This window comes from Entelurus aequoreus, linkage group LG20 (assembly GCF_033978785.1).
Source record: "Entelurus aequoreus isolate RoL-2023_Sb linkage group LG20, RoL_Eaeq_v1.1, whole genome shotgun sequence".
Classification (NCBI taxonomy): domain Eukaryota; kingdom Metazoa; phylum Chordata; class Actinopteri; order Syngnathiformes; family Syngnathidae; genus Entelurus; species Entelurus aequoreus.
The window spans coordinates 19,623,976-19,646,237 of NC_084750.1; the positions used below are offsets into that span (position 1 = coordinate 19,623,976).

Genomic DNA, 22,262 nt, shown 5'->3' on the forward strand with positions numbered 1-22,262 from the left:
CCGTCCGTGGGACAAATTTTCAAGCGTTGACCGGTCCCCAGCTACAAAAAGGTTGGGGACCACTGTTATAAATCACAAGTTTTCAGTTAATCTTGCATTGGTTAAACATGCAGGGTGAACCAATTCTTCTGCACTCTAATACATTTATCATTTTTGTTTCACTTTGTGCAAAAATGCAACGGTTACGTTTTAATCATCAAAATAGAAACATTTTATTAAAAGAAAATATGTACAATAAAAAAAAATCATTATGGTTTCTGTAAATTCTTTTTGGGCAAGAAAACCTGACCAAAAAAAAAAATTTCAATAAAAAAAAAGCCTCCCCATGTATTAATAGGAGACGTCACACAAATACGAGGCTTGAGGCCCATTTAGTTCAATATTTCAACAATACAAAAACACTCAGCTGGCCCACAAATATTAAAACAAACCGGTTGAGTAGGTAAGTGAATCGGATATCTGCCTTCTGGCAAGGATTATGCATCATAAGCGGGCCAAAATATGTCAAGTATGCTTGGAGTTTGGCACATTTCTCCCCACATCCGAACTGTTAACGTTTACAGGCCGTTTCCATTGAGCACGCCATATTTGAGGTTGTTGCTGGACGAGTCCGCCCGCTTCAGGACTGCGCCTTGAGTGGAGGCGGCGACTTCAAACACTTCAAAGATGGCTTTTCGGAAGCAGTGGAAATTGTACTCTATGAGACCTGCGGAGAGAGAAAGAGAGAGAGTACATGCGGTGAGTACAGCTTGCATTGTCTGAGGCTTTGTTTTGACATCTGTATAATAAAGCAGGGGTGTCCAAACGAGCGTAAAATGATTGATTAACAGATTTATTAATGAGTCAGGAAAAAGTCATTTGCTGTGGTGCGTTTGAGGACCACCGAACAAAGTGCGATATGTGAACGCTTTGCAAAAAACAGTGAATTATACAGACATAAACATGTAAAAAATGATGGATGGTACATGCATGCTGTACATTTTACTCATATTATTATTATTACTACATTTTTACCGATTCGGGATGTCCTTTTTGGAGTTGCAAGTTTTGTTGATTCTATGTAACATGTTTGTGTACCATTGCTATGACTTTTTTTCCCCTTGGCCTCAGTCTGGACCCTCTCTAACAGTGTTTAGATTGTAATCATCCAAATAGGATTAGCAGCAAAGTAGAAAACCGTCGACATTGTGGCTCGGTGTGTGAACGAAGGCGACGACAAGTAAGCTAGCTAGATGATGCTTACTAGCAGCCATTCAGTGCGGCATTTAGGCAGAAGAACAGCGAATACCTGCGGCTCTGAATCCTATTTTTTAGATATTTCATTTTAAAAAAGCGCAAGTGATATTTAGCGCGAAAATGAATGTTTAAAAGCACGAATTTCGCAGGACATTTCACATGCCTGGGACTTGCACAAAGTAAAGCTCTAACATTTATAGAGATATCCGCTGACGTCACAAATTTGATTTGAAATATTCGGGAATTATGCAGATCCCGAATACCTAAAAACAGGTACCGATAGGTAAGAAGATGTGGTTTTGCATAACAGGAAAAAACATAAAAGTCTGAATCGTCAAATCTTCAACTATTTTAAATAACCCTACGATTGTCTTGGTGTGCGCCCCCGCTTTACACTACTTTCTGTTCTCTAACAAGGAACAAAACGGCAAGTGTGTGATTCCATGAATGGACACAAAGTCCACCTGTAAGGGTTAGAGTGAGGGTCATTTCACCCAGAAGTCCAACATCCCTCACTTTTGGTTGGTTTTAGCTTATTTGTTTGGGGCGGTATTGCTCGGTTGGTAGAGTGGCCGTGCCAGCAATTAGAGGGTTCCAGGTTCGATCCCCGCTTCCGCCATCCTAGTCACTGCCGTTGTGTCCTTGGGCAAGACACTTTAACCACCTGCTCCCAGTGCCACCCACACTGGTTTAAATGTAACTTAAAAATTGGGTTTCACTTTGTAAAAGCGCTTTGAGTCACTAGAGAAAAGCGCTATATAAATATAATTCACTTCCACTTCAAAAAAGGAAAACTATCAAAAGATACCCCTTTTTGTTTATAATGTACAGTATATTTTTTTCTGGATCTACTCTTTATTTATGCTGCCTTTTTTTGGCTGTAGCATATACTGCAATATTGTACATGGTAATTGGGATTTGTTAGTATATATTATATACTGTATACAGTACAGGCCAAAAGTTTGGACTCACCTTCTCATTCAATGCATTTTCTTTATTTTCATGACTATTTACATTGTAGATTGTCACTGAAGGCATCAGAACTATGAATGAACACATGTGGAGTTATGTACTTAACAAAAAAAGGTGAAACATCTGAAAACATGTTTTATATTTTAGCTTCTTCAAAATAGCCACCCTTTGCTCTGATTACTTTTTTGCACACTCTTGGCATTCTCTCCATGAGCTTCAAGAGGCAGTCAGTCACCTGAAATGGTTTTCACTTCACAGGTGTCATAGTTTTGATGCCTTCAGTGACAATATACAATATAAATAGTAGGGATGATGTTCAAAAACCGCTTCTCCCGATTGTTCGATAAGAAAAGAACCGATTCCATGGATTCGAATCCCTTTTTGAGAAACGGTTCTCGTTATCAAAGCCACTATAGTAAAGAAAAATATTTGGTTCTTTATTCGAATCCCTGGGAACGAATCAGGAAATTACGTAGCTCAGTCATTCGGCGGCAGATACAGAAGCAGCAACAACAATGGATTGGAAAAAACGCTCCAAGGCATGGCTTCACTTTACTAAGAAATGCGACGAGGAAATGGCTATCTGCAATTATTGCCAGGCTTCGCTTTCCTGTAAGGGGTGCAGTACAACAAACATGTTGAAACATGTTCAGGCCGTACATAACCTGAAGGTGAGAGAAACGTGTCGTGTCTTCGACACGTGGAGAAGCAGCGACAGAGATGACTAAGCACGCCCCTCTTCCTCTGCTTCAACCTGCAGTCCCAGTGATAGTGCCGGTGAGTAACTAACGTTAACTGTTGCCGGTTCATTTCCATATCTGCTCACTTGTAGCCTTTAGGCTAAAATAACATTACCTCTTACGTCAACCAGGACTGCAGTAATGTTAGCTGGGCTTACGTTACCTAAGCATAGTCAGTGGCTAACGGTAACGTTAGCCTTTTTGTATGTGTCTGATAATGTTAACGGTATCTTGTAGCCTACACCACTCCAGAGTTTGCAGGTCTGTCTAATAAACTAGTGCTTGCAAGATGCAAGATGATTTTTTTGGGGGGGTAACAACAGTCAATATTTATTTATTTATTTTATTTTATTATTAAAAAATAAAAGTGAGCTTTTGTTAACCAAGTATTGTGTTTTTTTTCTTCCATATACAACAACCTATCTGGATTCGATGAGAATCGGTTTGATAAGAGGATTCGATAATGGCATCGAAATCGATTATGTTTGTTAACAAACATCATTTAAATTAGTAAATAGTCATGACAATAAAGAAAACGCATTGAAATGAGACGGTGTGTCCAAACTTTTGGCCTGTACTGTACATAATATGTAATATTTAAATTGCTACTATGGTACATTTTTAGATCTACTTTATAGTTTTTGTTTTCGCCCTCTTTTTGTGTCCTTGTGTGTATTATCCTTTCCATCTTTGTAACTGAGCTACTGTGTGGAACAATTTCCCTTGTGGATCATTAAAATGTGTCTAAGTTTGTTGTCAGTATGCGGTCCATGAAGAGCAAGGTTTGGACACCCCTGTGTTGCAATAGGACAGCTAAAAGCATTCCAACCATTTACCTTTCCTCTCAAAGCTCTCCTCTCTGAGTATGCAAACAAGGGCGAGGAACTTGGTGACCTCTTTCAAATAAAGCACTGTGGTGTTGTTCAGCTTGATGATGGCCAAAGACTCCTTGTCGTACGCGCAGCCGGTGCCATCGTCCAGTAGCCTGCGAAGGGACGAGGAATGCTTTAATTTGCTCATAGAACGCAAGCGTCGGTGAAGTCAGAAGATAAGTGTTGGTCTCATCACCCGTAAATACAGGAGACGTCAATAACGACGTCGATCATGTCGCAGCAGAGCTCGTAGGACTGCATGTCCACAGGGGAGCTGTCGGTGGCGATGTAAATCTTGCTGACGACGTCAAACAGGAAGGCTTTCTCAATCCCAGAGTGCTACAAACAGAATAATCAGGCGTTCAAGAACAAAAAAAGAACCTCTAGACACAGGAAATGTAGGAAGAGCGACGTACAGATATGAATATGTTCAGGAGGTTCTCCAACGTCGGCAGCTGAGGGATGAGCTTCTGGACCACTTTGCTGAAGGCCTCAAATATGGAGTGGTCGTAAATGCTGGTCAGGTAGAAGCTGGGGAGGAAAAGTTAGGTAATATTAACAACGGTAGCATTTACAATTTTTCTAAATGGCAACACAAGACGTAATGCTTATCTCAGTGCGCATGTACGGGAAATCGTTAACTTCATCAGCGTTTCTTTGTGTTGACAACACAGAAGGGCCGGAAGTCAAACCGAACTGCGATGTAGCAAAAGCGGAACATGTACACCTCGAAGACTCAATCATGAAAAAACTAAGCAATTTTGCCAATAAGAAACCACGTAAATCTAATCAATCCATTCCAGACACCAAACATATAGAGTCATGGTCAACAGTTTACATACACTTGTAAAGAACATAATGTCATGGCTGTCTTGAGTTCCCAATCATTTCTACAACTCTTATTTTTTTGTGATAGAGTGATTGGAGCACATACTTGTTGGTCACAAAAAACATTCATGAAGTTTGGTTCTTTTATGAATTTATTATGAGTCTACTGAAAATGTGAGCAAATCTGCTGGGTCAAAAGTATACATACAGCAATGTTAATATTTGGTTACATGTCCCTTGGCAAGTTTCACTGCAATAAGGCGCTTTTGGTAGCCATCCACAAGCTTCTGGTTGAATTTTTGACCACTCCTCTTGACAAAATTGGTGCAGTTCACCTAAATGTGTTGGTTTTCTGAAATGGACTTGTTTCTTCAGCATTGTCCACACATATAAGACAGGACTTTGGGAAGGCCATTCTAAAACCTTCATTCTAGCCTGATTTAGCCATTCCTTTACCACTTCTGACGTGTGTTTAGGGTCATTGTCCTGTGTTTGTTGCATTTTTTTGCGTTTCGCTTGATTGTAAAATATGTCGATCGAGAGGGTGTGTGACGTTCATATGTTGTCAATATTCAGTGTTTTATCGTTCATAGTTAATATTGTAAATCCCACAATCTTTATTTTCATGTACATTCTGGGTGTCTCATTCAGTAAAAAATGTAAAATTCCATTCCGTCATTTAAGACGGTCTGTCATAACGTTCAGACATTATTGTGAGGTTTTGTATTAGTGTTCCTAAAAACCAGATATACCGGCCCCCAGACACATTTTTTTCTCTAAATTTGCCCCCCCGAGTCAAAATAATTGCCCAGGGCTAATCTAGAATAAACTTTCACGAGAACTGAGGCGAGAAAGCAGCTCATCAGCTGATGATGTCAATACATAATTAGCTCTGTGTAATCATGACACCATTATAAATACTTTGTCTCCGTTAGCATTTATAATAACATCACTAATATTTGGTTAATATTTAAGTCCCAAAAAGCTTTTGGGATGGTTATTTAAAGGGCTTTAAGGGCGGAATAAAGGGACTCTCATTTACTCCGCTGTTAGCAGACTTTTATTTACGAGTAAGAATGCATTAAAAAAAATATATATATAAGGGCTGTGAATCTTTGGGTGTCCCACGATTCGATTCAATATCGATTCTTGGGGTCACGATTCGATTCAAAATCGATTTTTTTTTCAATTAAACACGATTCTCGATTCAAAAGCGTTTTTTTCCCCGATTCCAAAGGATTCTCTATTCATTCAATACATAGATTTCAGCAGGATCTACCCCAGTCTGCTGACATGCAAGCAGAGTAGTAGATTTTTGTAAAAAGCTTTTATAATTGTAAAGGACAATGTTTTATCAACTGATTGCAATAATGTAAATTTGTTTTAACTATTAAATGAACCAAAAATATGACTTATTTTATCTTTGTGAAAATATTGGACACAGTGTGTTGTCAAGCTTATGAGATGCGATGCAAGTGTAAGCCACTGTGACACTATTTTTTTTAATTTTTTTTTAATAAATGTCTAATGATAATGTCAATGAGGGATTTTTAATCACTGCTATGTTGAAATTGTTACTAATATTGATACTGTTGTTGATAATATTCATTTTTGTTTCACTACTTTTGGTTTGTTCTGTGTCGTGTTTGTGTCTCCTCTCAATTGCTCTGTTTATTGCAGTTCTGAGTGTTGCTGGGTCGGGTTTGGTTTTGGAATTGGATTGCATTGTTATGGTATTGCTGTGTATTGTTTTGTTGGATTGATTAATTAAAAAAATAAAATTAAAAAAATAAATAATTTAAATAATAAAAAAATTATAAAATAAAAATATTTTTAAAAAATGAGAATCGATTCTGAATCGCACAACGTGAGAATCGCGATTCGAATTCGAATCGATTTTTTCCCACACCCCTAATATACATAAATACATACATACATATATATATAACACACATCTGCCTTCTTGTCTTACATAATGATTGTGAACGACAGGCAAAACTCCCCAAAAAGTGCATTTCCACTTTACGAGCTTACCTGAGGTGAACCTTCTCAAGGCCAGCATCTGCTAGATCATCATTGGCCCTCTGATGGATGTCTCTTTGCGTTTCGATTTTGTGGTCGTCCGACAAGCCGTCGACTTTATGGATGAACACCTCAAAGTTGATATCGGGGTTCACTTTGTAGGCTCTCGACACAGTCAGCTGTAACTTTTCAAGAGCGTCCATGTAATCATCCTAGGGCACAGGACATACATTCAGGCTCATCAGTCGCAGAACAGGAGGGCTTCTGATATCGACTCACCTGAGCGTCGATAACAAAGATCAAAGCGCCGGTGCCGTTGAAGATCATTTCGCTGTCGAATGTCGGGTCGCAGAAGTCTACTTGGCCGGGAAAGTCCCAGATCTGGAAGTTGACGAAGGAGGTGCTGGAGATGTCGTCTTTGTAGATCTTGTTGGTGCTCTCCAGGAAAAGCGTCTCATTGGGGGACATTTTGTGGAAAACCACCTGGGCGGAAAAGAGCAAAAGATAGCCAATGATCATTCGAGTCAAAAGGTTGCCCTCACGCATCATTAAAAAACATTTCGGAATGTGCAAAAAAACTAATTCACCATTTACATTGTGACAATGTTTTCAGCATTGAAAATTATGATTTTAGTTTTTTTATTGTTATTATTTTACTTTAAATGTTGGGGGGAAAGAACTATGACTATTTTATAAAAAATGTGTTTTGTGTCACTTTTTTTATTTTTTTGTACAATTTGCCTATTGCCTATCCTTTTGGAACATATTACTAAAAAAACCTAGAATGGGAAGAATATCATATCAGTTTAAGTTACATTTCAATATGTAACTTAGTAACAAAGTAAATGTTCATATAACATCAATATAGCTGTTAAAGTTCATTAATAAGGTTTCTTGAATCATATTAAGAATGTCTAAGACTACCTAGACCCCCTATCAAAAATGTGAAATGGTTGGTTCCACCTGGAACTTCGAACACTTCACTCAACACAGACATCATAACGCCATCAAAACTCACCTTTAGGCATTCACACACAGCATGATAGAAGAAAAGTGAAAACATAAAAAAATCTATCTGTGGCAGCATTGGAGAAAGTTATGTTTAAATTTCACATTTGCATTTCATTGCACATAACTGTGGTGCGTTCAAAGACCCTCAATTCAAGTTGAAGTTATAAGTACCAATGATTGTCACACACACACTAGGTGTGGCGAAATTATTCTCTGCATTTGACCCATCACCCTTGATCACCCCCTGGGAGGTGAGGAGAGCAGTGAGCAGCAGCGGTGGCCGCGCCCGGGAATCATTTTTGGTGATTTAACCCCCAATTCCACCCCTTGATGCTGAGTGTCAAGCAGGGAGGTAATGGGTCCCATTTTTATAGTCTTTGGTATGACTCGGCCGGGGTTTGAACTCACGACCTACCGATCTCAGGGCGGACACTCTAACCACTAGGCCACTGAGTTTAAAACCGAGATGTCAATAATAATAATAACATATTCATATTTTTTTATGTATTGTTATGATTCATATAAACCACAGATGATAATCCTATGATTTGTCAGATCATTTAGATTTTACACTGACATAAAAGGACATTTGACAGATTTAAAATCATATTTAAGTGAATAACCACAGGTGGAACTTTTTTGCAAAAAAAAAACAACCTAGGGCTGTCAAAATTAATAATGTGAATAATCACAAAAAATGATCGCATTAATCATATACACACTTAGATTAATTTATGCATTTTTTTTATCGTACATGGTCCTTTACCTCAGTGGTCCCCAACCACTGGTCCAGGCTGCACAGAAACATTAAGTCATTTTTAAACTGCCGCATTTTAACTTTTGCCTGTCCCACTAAACACAGCAAAAGCTTGTTTATAGATGTAAATTAGAAGTCACCATTTGTTATAATACATGGGACAATGCACATTAAAGAACATATAAAATGTTAATGTGCCAAATTGTAGCCAAAGGCTCATTTCCATCTGCAGTTCGCAGCAGGGTCATTGTGTATAGCAGGGGTTCTTAACCTTTTTGACCTCGGTGCCCAAATTTTCCGCTACAGAGGGGCCTGGGGACCTGAATGAAGGATTTAGTTGAAATCAGTAAAACACCTAACACTTTAATCAGGTTTTTGAATTTTTAAAGATTGTATTAACTAAAACATATCTAGATGACCCCCCTCAAAAACTTTTTTTTTTTTTTTTTCTTATAAGTTTTTTTTAAGGCTGTCAGAAGATACATTTTAAAAAATCCGGTTAATCAAATTTCAGAATTTGGATTTATCATGATTATTCACAGGTAATTACTCGCTTGTATAATTAAAATTAGCTTTAAAAAATTGCATTTGTACACAAATGCAATTTTATTGTCAAATGTCATCCAGGAACGTTCTTTTTTTTTTTTCTTTTTTTTTTTTAAGTCTTACTTGAATGCACGTCATTTATTTGCACCAGACTTGGTAACAGTTTTATCTAAAGCAGGGGTGTCAAACGTATGGGTGAGTTTGCTAAGTATAGAAATGAGCCGAAATTTTTGAATGAAAGAAACTGCTCTTTTAAATGTGTCCACTAGATGTCACAATAGCAATTATTTGCATCGTTGTAGAATATGCTACATATCCATCCATCCATCCATCCATCCATGCATCCATGCATCCATTTTCTACCGCTTGTCCCTTTCGGGGTCGCGCGGGGTGCTGGAGACTATCTCAGCTGCATTTGTAAAATAAATAAATAAATAAATAAATAACCCACGTGATGTTAGCGCACTCGTCGAGGAAAATGAGCAAACTACATAAATAACATCCTGTAATTTGATTTTGATATTATTTTTTTTATCTTCATAGATTGAAAATTAATACCAATAACTTGACTGATTAACATTATCACATAATGTTTTCAGAAAGTATAAATAACGACAAATAAAGATAGCATACTAATAACTGCAACATGTACCGTATTTTTCGGATTATAAATCAGTTTTTTTCATAGTTTGGCCCGTGGTGCGATTTATATGTGAAATTATTAACACAGTACCGTAAAATATCAAATAATATTATTTATCTAATTCACGGAAGAGACGAAGCAATTGTCAGCAATCGTCACACACACACGTCAGCGGTCGTCACACACACGTCAATCAATAGAAATTATGCGGGCGCGGGTCATGGCACAAGTGCATTGTGGGTCATGATGGCGGTGTATTGTGAAAAAAAGGGGCGCTACGTGCTGCTACGTCCGTACCTGGGAGGGTGGATCGTTTCAACATTGGCGGTAACTTGTGAAGACAGAGGGGCTGACCAAGGATGGCACCGAAAAGGAGATCGTGTGCTGCGGATTGCAGGCTGGGCGTGGTGAAGTATGCAGCAGAGAACGGCAATCGAGCAGCAAAAAGAAAGGAAACGGCGCATACCAGAGGCGACACCGGGGAGGAAGATTTCATGGGATTTAGCGATCGGGAGTGACAGATTGTTTGGTAAACGTATAGCACGTTCTATGTGTTATAGTTATTTGAATGACTCTTGCCATGATGTGTTGCGGAGGAGAGGGAAGTCTGGGCTTCCCTGCTTAGGCTGCTGCCCCCGCGACAAGACCTCGGATAAGCAGAAAAAGATGGATGGATGGATCCTTTTTTTTTTTTTAATACACTGTAGCACTTTGAGGTTGTTTGCTCAATGTAAAGTGCTTTACAAATAAAATCTATTATTATTATTATTGTAATATGTATTGAGGGTTGTAACCGGCCATTAAACCACAGAAGAAGAAAATTCCGGATGAGTCCATGTTAATTGCTAACATAGCTCCCAATATGCTGCTTTAGTAGTAAGAAACCGAACATAACGCATCGAAAATAGAGATGTCTGATAATATCGGCCTGCCGATATTATCGGTCGATAAACGCTTTAAAATGTAATATCGTAAATTACCCGTATCGGTTTTTTAATATCGGTATCGTTTTTTTTGTTTGTTTGTTTGTTTTTATTAAATCAACATAAAAAACAAAAGATACACTTACAATTAGTGCACCAACCCAAAAAACCTCCCTCCCCCATTTACACTCATTCACACAAAAGGGTTGTTTCTTTCTATTATTAATATTCTGGCTCCTACATTATATATCAATACAGTCTGCAGGGATACAGTCCGTATGCACACATGCTGCTGGTCCACTAATAGTACTAACCTTTAACAGTTAATCTTACTCATTATCACTAATTACTAGTTTCTATGTAACTGTTTTTATATTGTTTTACTTTCTTTTTTATTCAAGAAAATGTTTTTAATTTATTTATCTTATTTTATAAGATAAATAAATATAATAATAAATATAATAATATAAATATTTTACCGGTAGGAGGCCACGGGGAAGACTGTCTCTCCCGGCTGGCCTGGGAACGCCTTGGGATCCCCCGGGAGGAGCTGGACGAAGTGGCTGGGGAGAGGGAAGTCTGGGCTTCCCTGCTTAGGCTGCTGCCCCCGCGACCCGACCTCGGATATGCAGAAGAAGATGGATGGATGGATGGATGGATCTTATTTTATTTTTTTATTTTTATTTTAAAAAGGACCTTATCTTCACCATACCTGGTTGTCCAAATTAGGCATAATAATGTGTTAATTCCACGACTGTATATATCGGTATCAGTTGATATCGGTATCGGTAATTAAGAATTTGACAATATCGGATATCGGCAAAAAAGCCATTATTGGACATCCCTAATCGAAATACAAAGTTTGACTGTAAATAAAGACTAATTAATGACCTTCTGAATGGACGACTTCCCGCTGCGCCGCCGTCCCATCAGCAGTATGCGCGGCTTGTCAGCTGACCCAGAGCTCTCCTCAATCATGTCGGCTTCCTCCAGCCCGTAGCCAAAACTTTTGGGAAAGGACCCGACGGCATCGTAGCTTCCAGACAACGTCGGCTCCTCGAACTGTATCGACATGCTGAGCTCCGTCGAATGAGCCTCTGGGAGGAAAAAAAGCTGTTTAACGAGCGAAATAATCCGCAGAGGAATGTTCTAGATACTGTTTTAAACAAGCTAGCATGGCAGGCTAACTTGACAGAAAATATTAAAACCGGACGGTATCTTCGTGGTATTTAAGGTTAGGTTTTTTTCCCCAATAAGCACCGAGGCATTAAAGTGCCATTATATTGTTAAAAAAAAAAAAAAGTTATCTAAAATACGGGCTAAAGTTCGGGTGTATAACGCTAGTCACAAGTCTTGTCTTTTTAGGTCCAAGTCCCGCCTCTTTTATCTGATTGGTCGGTGCAGGCCAGACCGCGTCACGTGACAGTCAGATGCCGGAAGACTTTGAAGAAAGGTGGGTAATGCTTACTCACGCTGTTCTAAAAAAATCGAGTTTTTATCCAAATGTGTTGCGTTTCAATCGTTTTTTTAATTAAACGTAAGTATATTTTCATTGCTATCTGGCACATTTTTAATTTCTTGGCATTTTTTTCCCGGAAGACTCGTATTTGTGATTGACGCACGATAACAAGCAATAATAATAATACGGGCTGCTTACATTGCAGCAGGCCCATAATAAAGTGTAATGTATGTAGTATTTCGAATAACGTGACATTCTATCTAGTATTTATCAGTCTTTGCACAGTATCTCCGCCGCAAAATGTGTGCTTGGCACACATTTCACAAGACCTTGTGACAACACAGATAACCTTTTTAGTGTACAAATGGATAAAGTGATGTAATCACTACACCTGATTGATTAATGCAGGGGTCCCCAACCACTGGTCCGGGGACCGGCACCGGTCCGTGACGCATTTGCTACCGGGCCGCACAGAGACATTAAATCATTTATAAACGACCGCATTTTCGTCAGTCCCACCAGACACACCAATTAGCTTGTTCATAGATGTGTTATAAAACTCCTGTTCAAAAGTAACTCAGTTACTAAACCTAACATAATAGTGTGAGAGTCCAGTCCATAGTGGATCTAACATAATAGTGTGAGAGTCCAGTCCATAGTGGATCTAACATAATAGTGTGAGAGTCCAGTCCATAGTGGATCTAACATAATATTGTGAGAGTCCAGTCCATAGTGGATCTAACATAATAGTGTGAGAGTCCAGTCCATAGTGGATCTAACATAATATTGTGAGAGTCCAGTCCATAGTGGATCTAACATAATATTGTGAGAGTCCAGTCCATAGTGGATCTAACATAATATTGTGAGAGTCCAGTCCATAGTGGATCTAACATAATAGTGAGAGTCCAGTCCATAGTGGATCTAACATAATAGTGTACACATTTCCTGTGGCCTAGTAAGTTAAAGTGCTGGTGTTATTGCACATACTCCTATTACACAAGTAGTTAGCAATAACAGATATATTTATTCACGCATGGAAAATTTGGAGCAAAAAAAGCTAACATTAGCATAACTACGTATGAAATGTTGCACAAAATATGAATGCATATGGAAATAGACACAAATCTATTGTAACTAACAAAAAAAAAGCCTACTACTTGCAAAAATGAGTACAAAACAAAAGTCTATGGAGAGCTTTTTTTTGCAAAGGCCAGGGGTTCCCACTAATTGAACATTATGGTGAGTTTTTTCATGTATTCATTTTTCATGCACTTATTTGCTATACATGTATTTATCCGCCACACGTGGAAAGCTGGTGCCTGAAAATAATGCCTACATTAAACCGGCCCCTTGTGCAAAAAAGGTTCGGGGCCCCTGGCTTAATGCATTCTTACAAGCAAAAACACAACAACTGTGTGCTTGACTGTTTTTGATTTTTTTTTTTTAGGATCCATGATGGCTGTAGTTCTCCTGTGGTTCTTCCTGGTGAGCCCAGTGGCACTGGCTGCAAGCATGCCTGTTAATAATGGGACAGTACCTCTGGTTCTGTGGCATGGAATGGGTGAGAGCTTCAAACTAAGCATACTGTTACATACAGTGAGGAAGTCAATTTGCAGCTAAATCTGGGTTTGCATACATAAGTTGCCCCTCACATAATCATTAGCTACATTATACCTATATTGTTTAATAAGGTTGGTATCAGTTATTTCGTCAATTTTTATTTTATGTCCTCCAGGCGACAGCTGTTGCAATCCAATCAGCTTGGGCGCGATAAAGAAAATGATCGAGCAGGAGATTCCGGGCATTTACGTGCTTTCACTGATGATCGGCAAGAATGTCGTGCAGGTAACATTCCCACTGTCCAAGACTTTTTAAAAAAGTTTATCCAAAATGTAAAAACAATGGTGAAAATGCAGATGAAAACATGACACGTCTGGCTTTGATTAATACCAAAAGTGGAGGGATTTATATTGTATAAGCGTGTTATAGTATTCTTTGCAAAAAAACAGGTGTGTCAAAGTGCGGTCCTGAAAATACAATTCATTATTATAGAGATCTGTTATTTGATATAAGATTAAACATTTAAATACAACTATTATTAATTTGCATTGTATGATACATTAAAAAAAAAGCTTTTTTCATAACAAATGCATTGTTGACTATTGTGAAGGGACAACCTTTACATTGGATTAGTTTGAGCACCCTAAATGCACAATATTTATCTTTCTTCATTGTACTATTTCCCCAAATACCTTGTTACTTAATCACCCAGTGTACTTCAAATGCATCCATACGTCATTTGTTAAAAAAAATATACAGTACAGGCCAAAAGTTTGGACACACCTTCTCCTCATTTAATGCATTTTCATGACTATTTACATTGTAGATTGGCATTGAAGGCATCACAACTATGAATGAACACATGTGCAGTTATGTACTTAACAAAAAAAAAGTGAAATAACTAAAAACATGTTTTTTATTCTAATTTCTTCAAAATAGCCACTCTATTAACTAGAATATAATACATGTTTAAGTTATTTCCCCTTTTTTTTTTGTTAAGTACATAACTCCACATGTGTTCATTCATAGTTTTGATGCCTTCAGTGACAATCTACAATGTAAATAGTCATGAAAATAAAGAAAAAGCATTGAATGAGGAGAAGGTGTGTCCAAACTTTTGGCCTGTACTGTACATATATTTATTTCATGCAATATCACCTCGGCAGCATGAAGGAGTAGTGATGAAGCATGTTTGCCTCATTAATAATAAATTGTTATAACTGTAAGAAGAAATACAGTAAAGGTGTTTCAACGTTCAAATATACAACAATCCTAATCAGGACAAGCTGTATAGAGAATGTGTGTAAAAGAAAATTTTAGTTGACTATTGCGGTTCCCATTCAAGTGACACTTGCAATGCAGCCGGTGCATGTTGCATCATGAAACCTCGCTTTTTGTGTCAATTTCCCAACATCCTCCTCATTTTCACGTGCCTTTTTCCTTCCGCAGGACACCGAAAATGGCTTTTTCATGGACGTGAACGAGCAGGTGTCCGTGGTGTGCAATCAACTCGCTCAAGACCCCAAGTTGAAGGGAGGCTACAACGCTATGGGCTTCTCCCAGGGGGCGCAATTTCTGTACGTAACTGTGTTTGTGTTAGTTAGTGCAGTGTTTTTCAACCACTGTGCCGCGGCACACTAGTGTACCGTGAGATACAGTCTGGTGTGCCGTGGGAGATTATGTAATTTCACCTATTTGGGTTAAAAATATTTTTTGCAAACCAGTAATAATAATCTGCAAATGTGCCGTTGTTGAGTGTTGGTGCTGTCTAGAGCTCGGCAGAGTAACCGTGTAATACTCTTCCATATCAGTAGGTGGCAGCAGGTAGCTAATTTCTTTGTAGATGTCAGGAATATGGTTTATCGTGATCACAATATGCAGACGACAGCGGGAGGCAGGGTGCAGGTAAAAAGGTATCTAATGCTTAAACCAAAAATAAACAAAAGGCGAGTGCCGCTAAGAAATGGCATTGAAGCTTAGGGAAGGCTATGCAGAACGAAACTAAAACTGAACTGGTTGCAAAGTAAACAAAAACAGAATGCTGGATGACAGCAAAGACTTACAGCGTGTGGAGCAGAGATGGCGTCCACAAAGACATGACAATCAACAATGCCCCCGCAATGAAGGATAGCGACAACTTAAGTAGCCTTGATTGCTAAAACAAAGTAGATGTGGGGAATAGCGCAAGACAAGAACTAAAACACTACACACAGGAAGACACCAAAAAAACTCCAAATAAATAAATAAAGTAAACAAAAACAGAATGCTGGACGACAGCAAAGACTTACTGTGGAGCAAAGACACAATGTACATCCGAACATGACATGACAATCAACAATGCCCCCGCAAAGAAGGATAGTGACAACTTAAATAGCCTCGATTGCTAAAACAAAACAGGTGCGGGGAATAGCGCTCAAGGAAGACATGAAACCGCTACAGGAAAATACAAACAAAACAGGAAAAGCCACCAAAATAGGAGCGCAAGACAAGAACTAAAACACTACACACAGGAAGACACCAAAAAACTCCAAATAAATAAATAAATAAAGTAAACAAAAACAGAATGCTGGACGACAGCAAAGACTTACTGTGGAGCAAAGACACAATGTACATCCGAACATGACATGACAATCAACAATGCCCCCGCAAAGAAGTGTAGCGACAACTTAAATAGCCTCGATTGCTAAAACAAAACAGGTGCGGGGAATAGCGCTCAAGGAAGACATGAAACCGCTACAGGAAAATACCAACAAAACAGGAAAAGCCACCAAAATAGGAGCGCAAGACAAGAACTAAAACACTACACACAGGAAGACACCAAAAAACTCCAAATCAATAAATAAACAAAAATAGAATGCTGGACGACAGCAAAGACTTACTGTGGAGCAAAGACACAATGTACATCCGAACATGACATGACCATCAACAATGCCCACGCAAAGAAGGATAACGACAACTTAAATAGCCTCGATTGCTAAAACAAAACTGGTGCGGGGAATAGCGCTCAAGGAAGGCATGAAACCGCTAAAGGAAAATACAAACAAAACGGGAAAATCCACCAAAATAGGAGCGCAAGACAAGAACTAAAACACTACACACAGGAAGACACCAAAAAACTCCAAATAAATAAATAAAGTAAACAAAAACAGAATGCTGGACGACAGCAAAGACTTACTGTGGAGCAAAGACACAAAGTACATCCGAATATGACACGACAATCAACAATGCCCCCGCAAAGAAGGATAGCGACAACTTAAATGGCCTTGATTGCTAAAACAAAGCAGGTGCGGGGAATAGCGCTCAAGGAAGACATGAAACCGCTACAGGAAAATACAAACAAAACAGGAAAAGCCACCAAAATAGGAGCGCAAGACAAGAACTAAAACACTACACACAGGAAGACACCAAAAAACTCAAAATAAATAAATAAAGTAAACAAAAACAGAATGCTGGACGACAGCAAAGACTTACTGTGGAGCAAAGACACAAAGTACATCTGAACATGACATGACCATCAACAATGCCCCCGCAAAGAAGGATAGCGACAACTTAAATGGCCTTGATTGCTAAAACAAAGCAGGTGCGGGGAATAGCGCTCAAGGAAGACATGAAACCGCTACAGGAAAATACAAACAAAACAGGAAAAGCCACCAAAATAGGAGCGCAAGACAAGAACTAAAACACTACACACGGGAAGACACCAAAAAACTCCAAATAAATAAATAAATAAAGTAAACAAAAACAGAATGCTGGACGACAGCAAAGACTTACTGTGGAGCAAAGACACAAAGTACATCCGAACATGACATGACCATCAACAATGCCCCCGCAAAGAAGGATAGTGACAACATAAATAGCCTCGATTGCTAAAACAAAGCAGGTGCGGGGAAATACCAACAAAACAGGAAAAGCCACCAAAATAGGAGCGCAAGACAATAACTAAAACACTACACACAGGAAGACACCAAAAAACTCCAAATAAGTCACGGCGTGATGTGACAGAACTTTGAGACAAGAGCTATAGTCATGCATGGTTGGTTGTGGTCAACTTTTTACTGTCAATATCAGCTTGCTGAGTTTCATTGTTTAATGTTTTCTGCTGGTGGTGTGCCTCCACATTTTTTCAATGTGCCTTGGCTCCAAAAAGGTTGGAAAAACACTGAGTTAGTGGACGCTGCAGTTTGATGGTGCCACCCACTTCCTCTGTTCGCAGGAGAGCCGTGGCACAGCGATGTCCTTCCCCGCCTATGAAAAACCTCATCTCTGTGGGCGGGCAGCACCAAGGTTTGAAAGACTCGTGCGGTTTTTTGATGGTAAAAGACACGTTTTCAATGTGGAATCCTCAGGCGTGTACGGGCTGCCGAGGTGTCCCGGAGAGAGCTCGTACATTTGCGACATGATCCGAAAGGCCCTGAACACGGGGGCGTACAGCGACTTGGTGCAAAAACAGTGAGCCCTCTCAATTTTTTAAGAATCATATGAGCGCTCTCACTAGGGATGATGTTTGATAAGAAATTATCGAGTTCGAGCCCATTATCGAATCCTCTTATCGAACCGATTCCTTATCGATTCTCTTATCGAATCCAGATAGGTTGTTGTATATGGGAAAAAAACACAATATTTGGTTTAACAAAAGCTCACTTTTATTTTATAACAAAAAAAAATAAAAAAAATAAATATTGACTGTTACCCCCCTAAAAAAATATATATACACTACCGTTCAAAAGTTTGGGGTCACATTAAAATGTCCTTATTTTTCAATGAAGATAACTTTAAACTAGTCTTAACTTTAAAGAAGTACACTATACATTGCTAATGTGGTAAATGACTATTCTAGCTGCAAATGTCTGGTTTTTGGTGCAATATCTACATAGGTGTATAGAGGCCCATTTCCAGAAACTATCACTCCAGTGTTCTAATGGTACAATGTGTTTGCTCATTGGCTCAGAAGGCTAATTGATGATTAGAAAACCCTTGTGCAATCATGTTCACACATCTGAAAACAGTTTAGCTCGTTACAGAAGCTACAAAACTGACCTTCCTTTGAGCAGATTGAGTTTCTGGAGCATCACATTTGTGGGGTCAATTAAACGCTCAAAATGGCCAGAAAAAGAGAACTTTCATCTGAAACTCGACAGTCTATTCGTGTTCTTAGAAATGAAGGCTATTCCACAAAATTGTTTGGGTGACCCCAAACTTTTGAACGGTAGTGTATATATTGACTGTTGTTACCCAAAGTACCGTAATTTCCGGACTATAAGCCGCACCAGCTAAATTTAGGGGAAAATACAGATTGCTCCATATATAAGCCGCACCAGACTATAAGCCGCAGGGTTTTGATGTGTAATGTGATGTGTATAGGGGTTCCTGCTACCACGGAGGGGATTGTCGGGACAGAGATGACTGTTTGGGAACGCAAAGCGTCCCATTTATTAACAATAAATCTTTTAATCATTCAATCAAACTTTCACATCTTTGACATGGCGAACAGCATTCGTGCAGAGTACAAATAATACAACGGTGCAAAGTAATACAAAGTGCTCGCCTGTACGTTATCAAAATAACCAGCCTACCGGTATATGAAAAGTCAGTCTTTAATCATTGTGTCATCGTCTTCCTCCTGCGTACTAAAACCACCGAAATCCTCTTCGTCGGTGTCGGAGAAGAACAGGCCGTAAATAAGCCGCACCGTTGTATAAGCCGCAGGGACCAGAATGAGGGGAAAAAGTAGCGGCTTATAGTCCGGAAATCACGGTATATTAAGTGGGATTTTTCAGAAAAACAAATATATACAGTAACACAAAAACAACCTGTCTCTGTGATCACTATAGGTGTATAAATAATAATATAGTGTTAAATAAAATCAGTCCTTTGGGCACAAAACTGAAAATAATACAGCTCTCCAAAAAGTGCACTTCTGCTGCTATTGGAACATACTAACTACACACACTAAGACACTAAGAACACCACAGTCATCAATCAACAATTCTTCCCCCCTTACATGAGAGCGAAGCCTGGCAATAATTGCATATTGCCTGTTCTGCCCTCACTATACGTGTTGAGAGTCTATAATCAAATGGACATGACATTGCAGGTCCCACAGGGCATTTCCTGTACGTGGGAAGGGATTCAATCCCAGGGATTCGAATAAAGAACCAACTCTTTTTCTTTACTATAGTGGCCTCGACAACGGGAACCGGTTCTCAAAAAGGGATTGAGTCTATGGAATCGGTTGTTTTCTTATCGAACAACCGGGAGAACCGATTTCGAACATCATCCCTAGCCCTCACGCTAAGCAGCTTAACCCCGCGTTGCATTTTCCAGCCTGGTGCAGGCCCAGTACTGGCACGACCCTTTAAAGGACGACCTGTACAAGAAGCACAGTCTCTTCCTGGCTGATATCAACCAGGAGAGGGTGAATTTTTGTTCCTATGACTGCATTCATCGAGATAATGAATGTAAAAATGACGATCCTGTTCTGAAAGGTGCTAAATGAGACCTATAAGAAGAACCTTCAGATGCTGGACAAGTTCGTCATGGTGAAGTTTCTGCAGGACACGGTGGTCGATCCGGTTGATTCCGAGGTAAAGTGAAAATGTTCATCCAGCATGTTGGATTTACAACAGGCCTGGGCAATTATTTTGACTCGGGGGCCACATTCCGAGAAAAAAATGTGTCTGCACTGCAAAAAAATCAGTGTTCAAAAACAAGAAAAAAAATATACAAAAATGAGGGGTATTTTATTTGAATTAAGCAAAATTATCTGCCAATAGAACAAGAAAATTTGGCTTGTCAAGACTTTCCAAAACAAGTCAAATTAGCTAACCTCAATGAACACAAAAATACCTTAAAATAAGTATATTCTCACTAATAACAACTGTGCTACTATATAAGTATGTATTTTCTATTGTTTTAATTATGAGACACAATTGTGTCAAAGTCATGAATTTTTTTTTCATGCTTGAAATAAGAAATTATTACTTTAAAAAAGTAGTTTTATACTTGTGAGTGATGATGACACAGCTTTGCAACACTTGATATTCTAGTTTCAAGCATGTTTTACTCAATATAGGTCATCACATCTCAGCAACAAGCTGTAATATCTTACTGAGATCATTAAGGACCAAAACACCACTCTAACATAAAATCTGCTTAGTGAGAAGAATTATCTTATCAGACAGAAAATAAGCAAATATCACCCCTTATTTGAGATATTTCATCTTACTTAGATTTCAGTTTTTGCAGTGTGGGGGCCGGTATATCTATTTTTAGGAACACTAATACAAAACCTCACAATAATGTCTGATTGAATGCTAAAAACGTAATGACAGACCGCCTTAAAAAACGTAATGAAATTTTACATTTTTCTATGAACAATAAAACACTGAATATTGACAACATATGAACGTCACACCCCCTTTCGATCGACATATTTTACAATAAAGTGAAATGCAACAAGCAGTGAAATATGAACGTGAAGGGTAAAAAAAACACACCTACAATCTGATATATCTGAGGAAGCTTTAGAACTTTGTTGTGAAAATCTCCTTCCGGGTCTGTGGAAACACTTCCCGCCCACACTGCTCGGTGCCTCGTCTGAGCTGCTGTGACGTAGATGACCATAATAACTAATTAGATGACCATAGTAACTAATTAGATTACCATAGTAACTAATTAGATTACCATAGTAACTGGTATATCAGCCATAAGCGCAGATTCCAAGCATTGAAATACTTTGTATAGTTGAAGACTTACGGTCATTAGAAAACATCACTGCACATCATACACTTTCCATCTTAAAGATCTCAAAAAATTATTTGGGAATGTCCGGCGGGCCAGATTGAAAAGCTTAATTTGCCCAGGTCTGACTTACAACAACCCTCTACTCCTTTTTTTGTCAGTGGTTCGGCTTCCTAAAAACCGGGCAGGCCAAAGAGACGGAGACTCTCCAAGAGAGCGTTCTTTACAAAGAGGTGTGTAGTTTGTGGTATTCCCCAACACAGAAGTGGAATGTGTGATATTGAACGGGAGTTTGTGTCCACACGCAGGATCGCCTGGGCCTGGCCGCCATGGACAAGGCAGGGAAGCTGGTTTTCCTTGCCACTGAAGGAGACCACCTGCAGTTTTCTAGAGAGTGGTTCAACGCAAACCTGCTGCCTTACCTACATTAGAGAAAACTCGTTGTTTTCGCTAACTCCTTCCTGTTGCACTAAGGATCTGTCGCATGCTGATGGGTTAAGGTTTACTGTTAACTTCTGTCCTGTGTATAAGTAGTCGTTTTTTTTTTTTAGAAATGTTGAATATTTTAACAATAACATGATTTTAACATGCATACATTTGTAGTAGGAGCCATTCATGCTTTGTTTGTGTTTACTTTGTTTTGGGGACCTATATTTGGTTGGACCACAGGTGGCAGTATTGAGGGGCTGCATATTTGTGAGGAAGTGATGGTGACAGTCTTTTCCACTACTGCTGCTCAGCACAGTCTTATGTCCACAGTCGCCATCCTTCCAAACTTGCCGCCATTTTACAGACAACGGATTGACTTGACATCTTGTGCAATAAAGAACATTTCTAAACGAGTAATCTTCTGACTTGATTTTCCTTAACCTCTTAAGGCCCAAGCTGTTTGTTTACATGCTTTTTTTAATTTCTCTTTGCTATTTGGGCTTATTGGACCCTAATTAGAATAA

General features: G+C 38.9%; 2 protein-coding genes across 4 annotated transcripts; one reads left to right on the forward strand and one right to left on the reverse strand.

Moving 5' to 3' along the window:
- Positions 1–182: 182 nt before the first annotated feature.
- On the reverse strand, positions 183–11,926 carry LOC133636007 (ras-related GTP-binding protein C-like). Of its 2 annotated transcripts, none has more exons than XM_062029595.1 (7): positions 11,442–11,926; positions 6,950–7,153; positions 6,683–6,882; positions 4,237–4,351; positions 4,017–4,159; positions 3,785–3,933; positions 183–706 (listed from the first exon to the last, which is right to left on the reverse strand). In XM_062029595.1, the coding sequence occupies exons 1-7, from the start codon at positions 11,622–11,624 to the stop codon at positions 558–560; spliced, it is 1,143 nt and encodes a 380-aa protein (XP_061885579.1). In that variant the 5' UTR covers positions 11,625–11,926; the 3' UTR covers positions 183–557. The 2 variants fall into 2 exon arrangements, with proteins under 2 accessions (XP_061885579.1, XP_061885580.1); XM_062029596.1 differs by lacking the exon at positions 11,442–11,926 and adding an exon at positions 11,030–11,187.
- ppt1 (palmitoyl-protein thioesterase 1 (ceroid-lipofuscinosis, neuronal 1, infantile)) lies at positions 11,475–22,146 on the forward strand. 2 transcript variants are annotated; one of them, XM_062029599.1, is made up of 11 exons: positions 11,475–11,784; positions 11,916–12,003; positions 13,457–13,570; positions 13,745–13,854; positions 15,019–15,146; positions 17,783–17,853; positions 17,916–18,018; positions 19,894–19,984; positions 20,055–20,153; positions 21,471–21,542; positions 21,618–22,146. In XM_062029599.1, exons 3-11 carry the CDS (start codon positions 13,462–13,464, stop codon positions 21,738–21,740), a joined length of 906 nt encoding a protein of 301 aa, XP_061885583.1. In that variant the 5' UTR covers positions 11,475–11,784; positions 11,916–12,003; positions 13,457–13,461; the 3' UTR covers positions 21,741–22,146. The 2 variants fall into 2 exon arrangements, with proteins under 2 accessions (XP_061885583.1, XP_061885581.1); XM_062029597.1 differs by lacking the exon at positions 11,475–11,784 and having other exon boundaries at positions 11,998–12,087.
- The last annotated feature ends 116 nt before the right edge of the window (positions 22,147–22,262 follow it).

Excerpts from the sequence above, each read along its gene's own strand:
- LOC133636007 (XM_062029595.1), bottom strand. The coding sequence starts at position 11,624 with ATGTCGATACAGTTCGAGGAGCCGACGTTGTCTGGAAGCTACGATGCC. Across the intron at positions 6,883-6,949 it reads TCTTTGTTATCGACGCTCAG|GATGATTACATGGACGCTCT; the intron begins GTGAGTCGATAT and ends CCTGTGCCCTAG. Across the intron at positions 4,352-6,682 it reads CTTGAGAAGGTTCACCTCAG|CTTCTACCTGACCAGCATTT; the intron begins GTAAGCTCGTAA and ends TTTCCTCCCCAG.
- ppt1 (XM_062029597.1), top strand. The coding sequence starts at position 12,054 with ATGTGTTGCGTTTCAATCGTTTTTTTAATTAAAC. Across the intron at positions 15,147-17,782 it reads TCCCAGGGGGCGCAATTTCT|GAGAGCCGTGGCACAGCGAT; the intron begins GTACGTAACTGT and ends CTCTGTTCGCAG. Across the intron at positions 19,985-20,054 it reads CTGATATCAACCAGGAGAGG|GTGCTAAATGAGACCTATAA; the intron begins GTGAATTTTTGT and ends CTGTTCTGAAAG.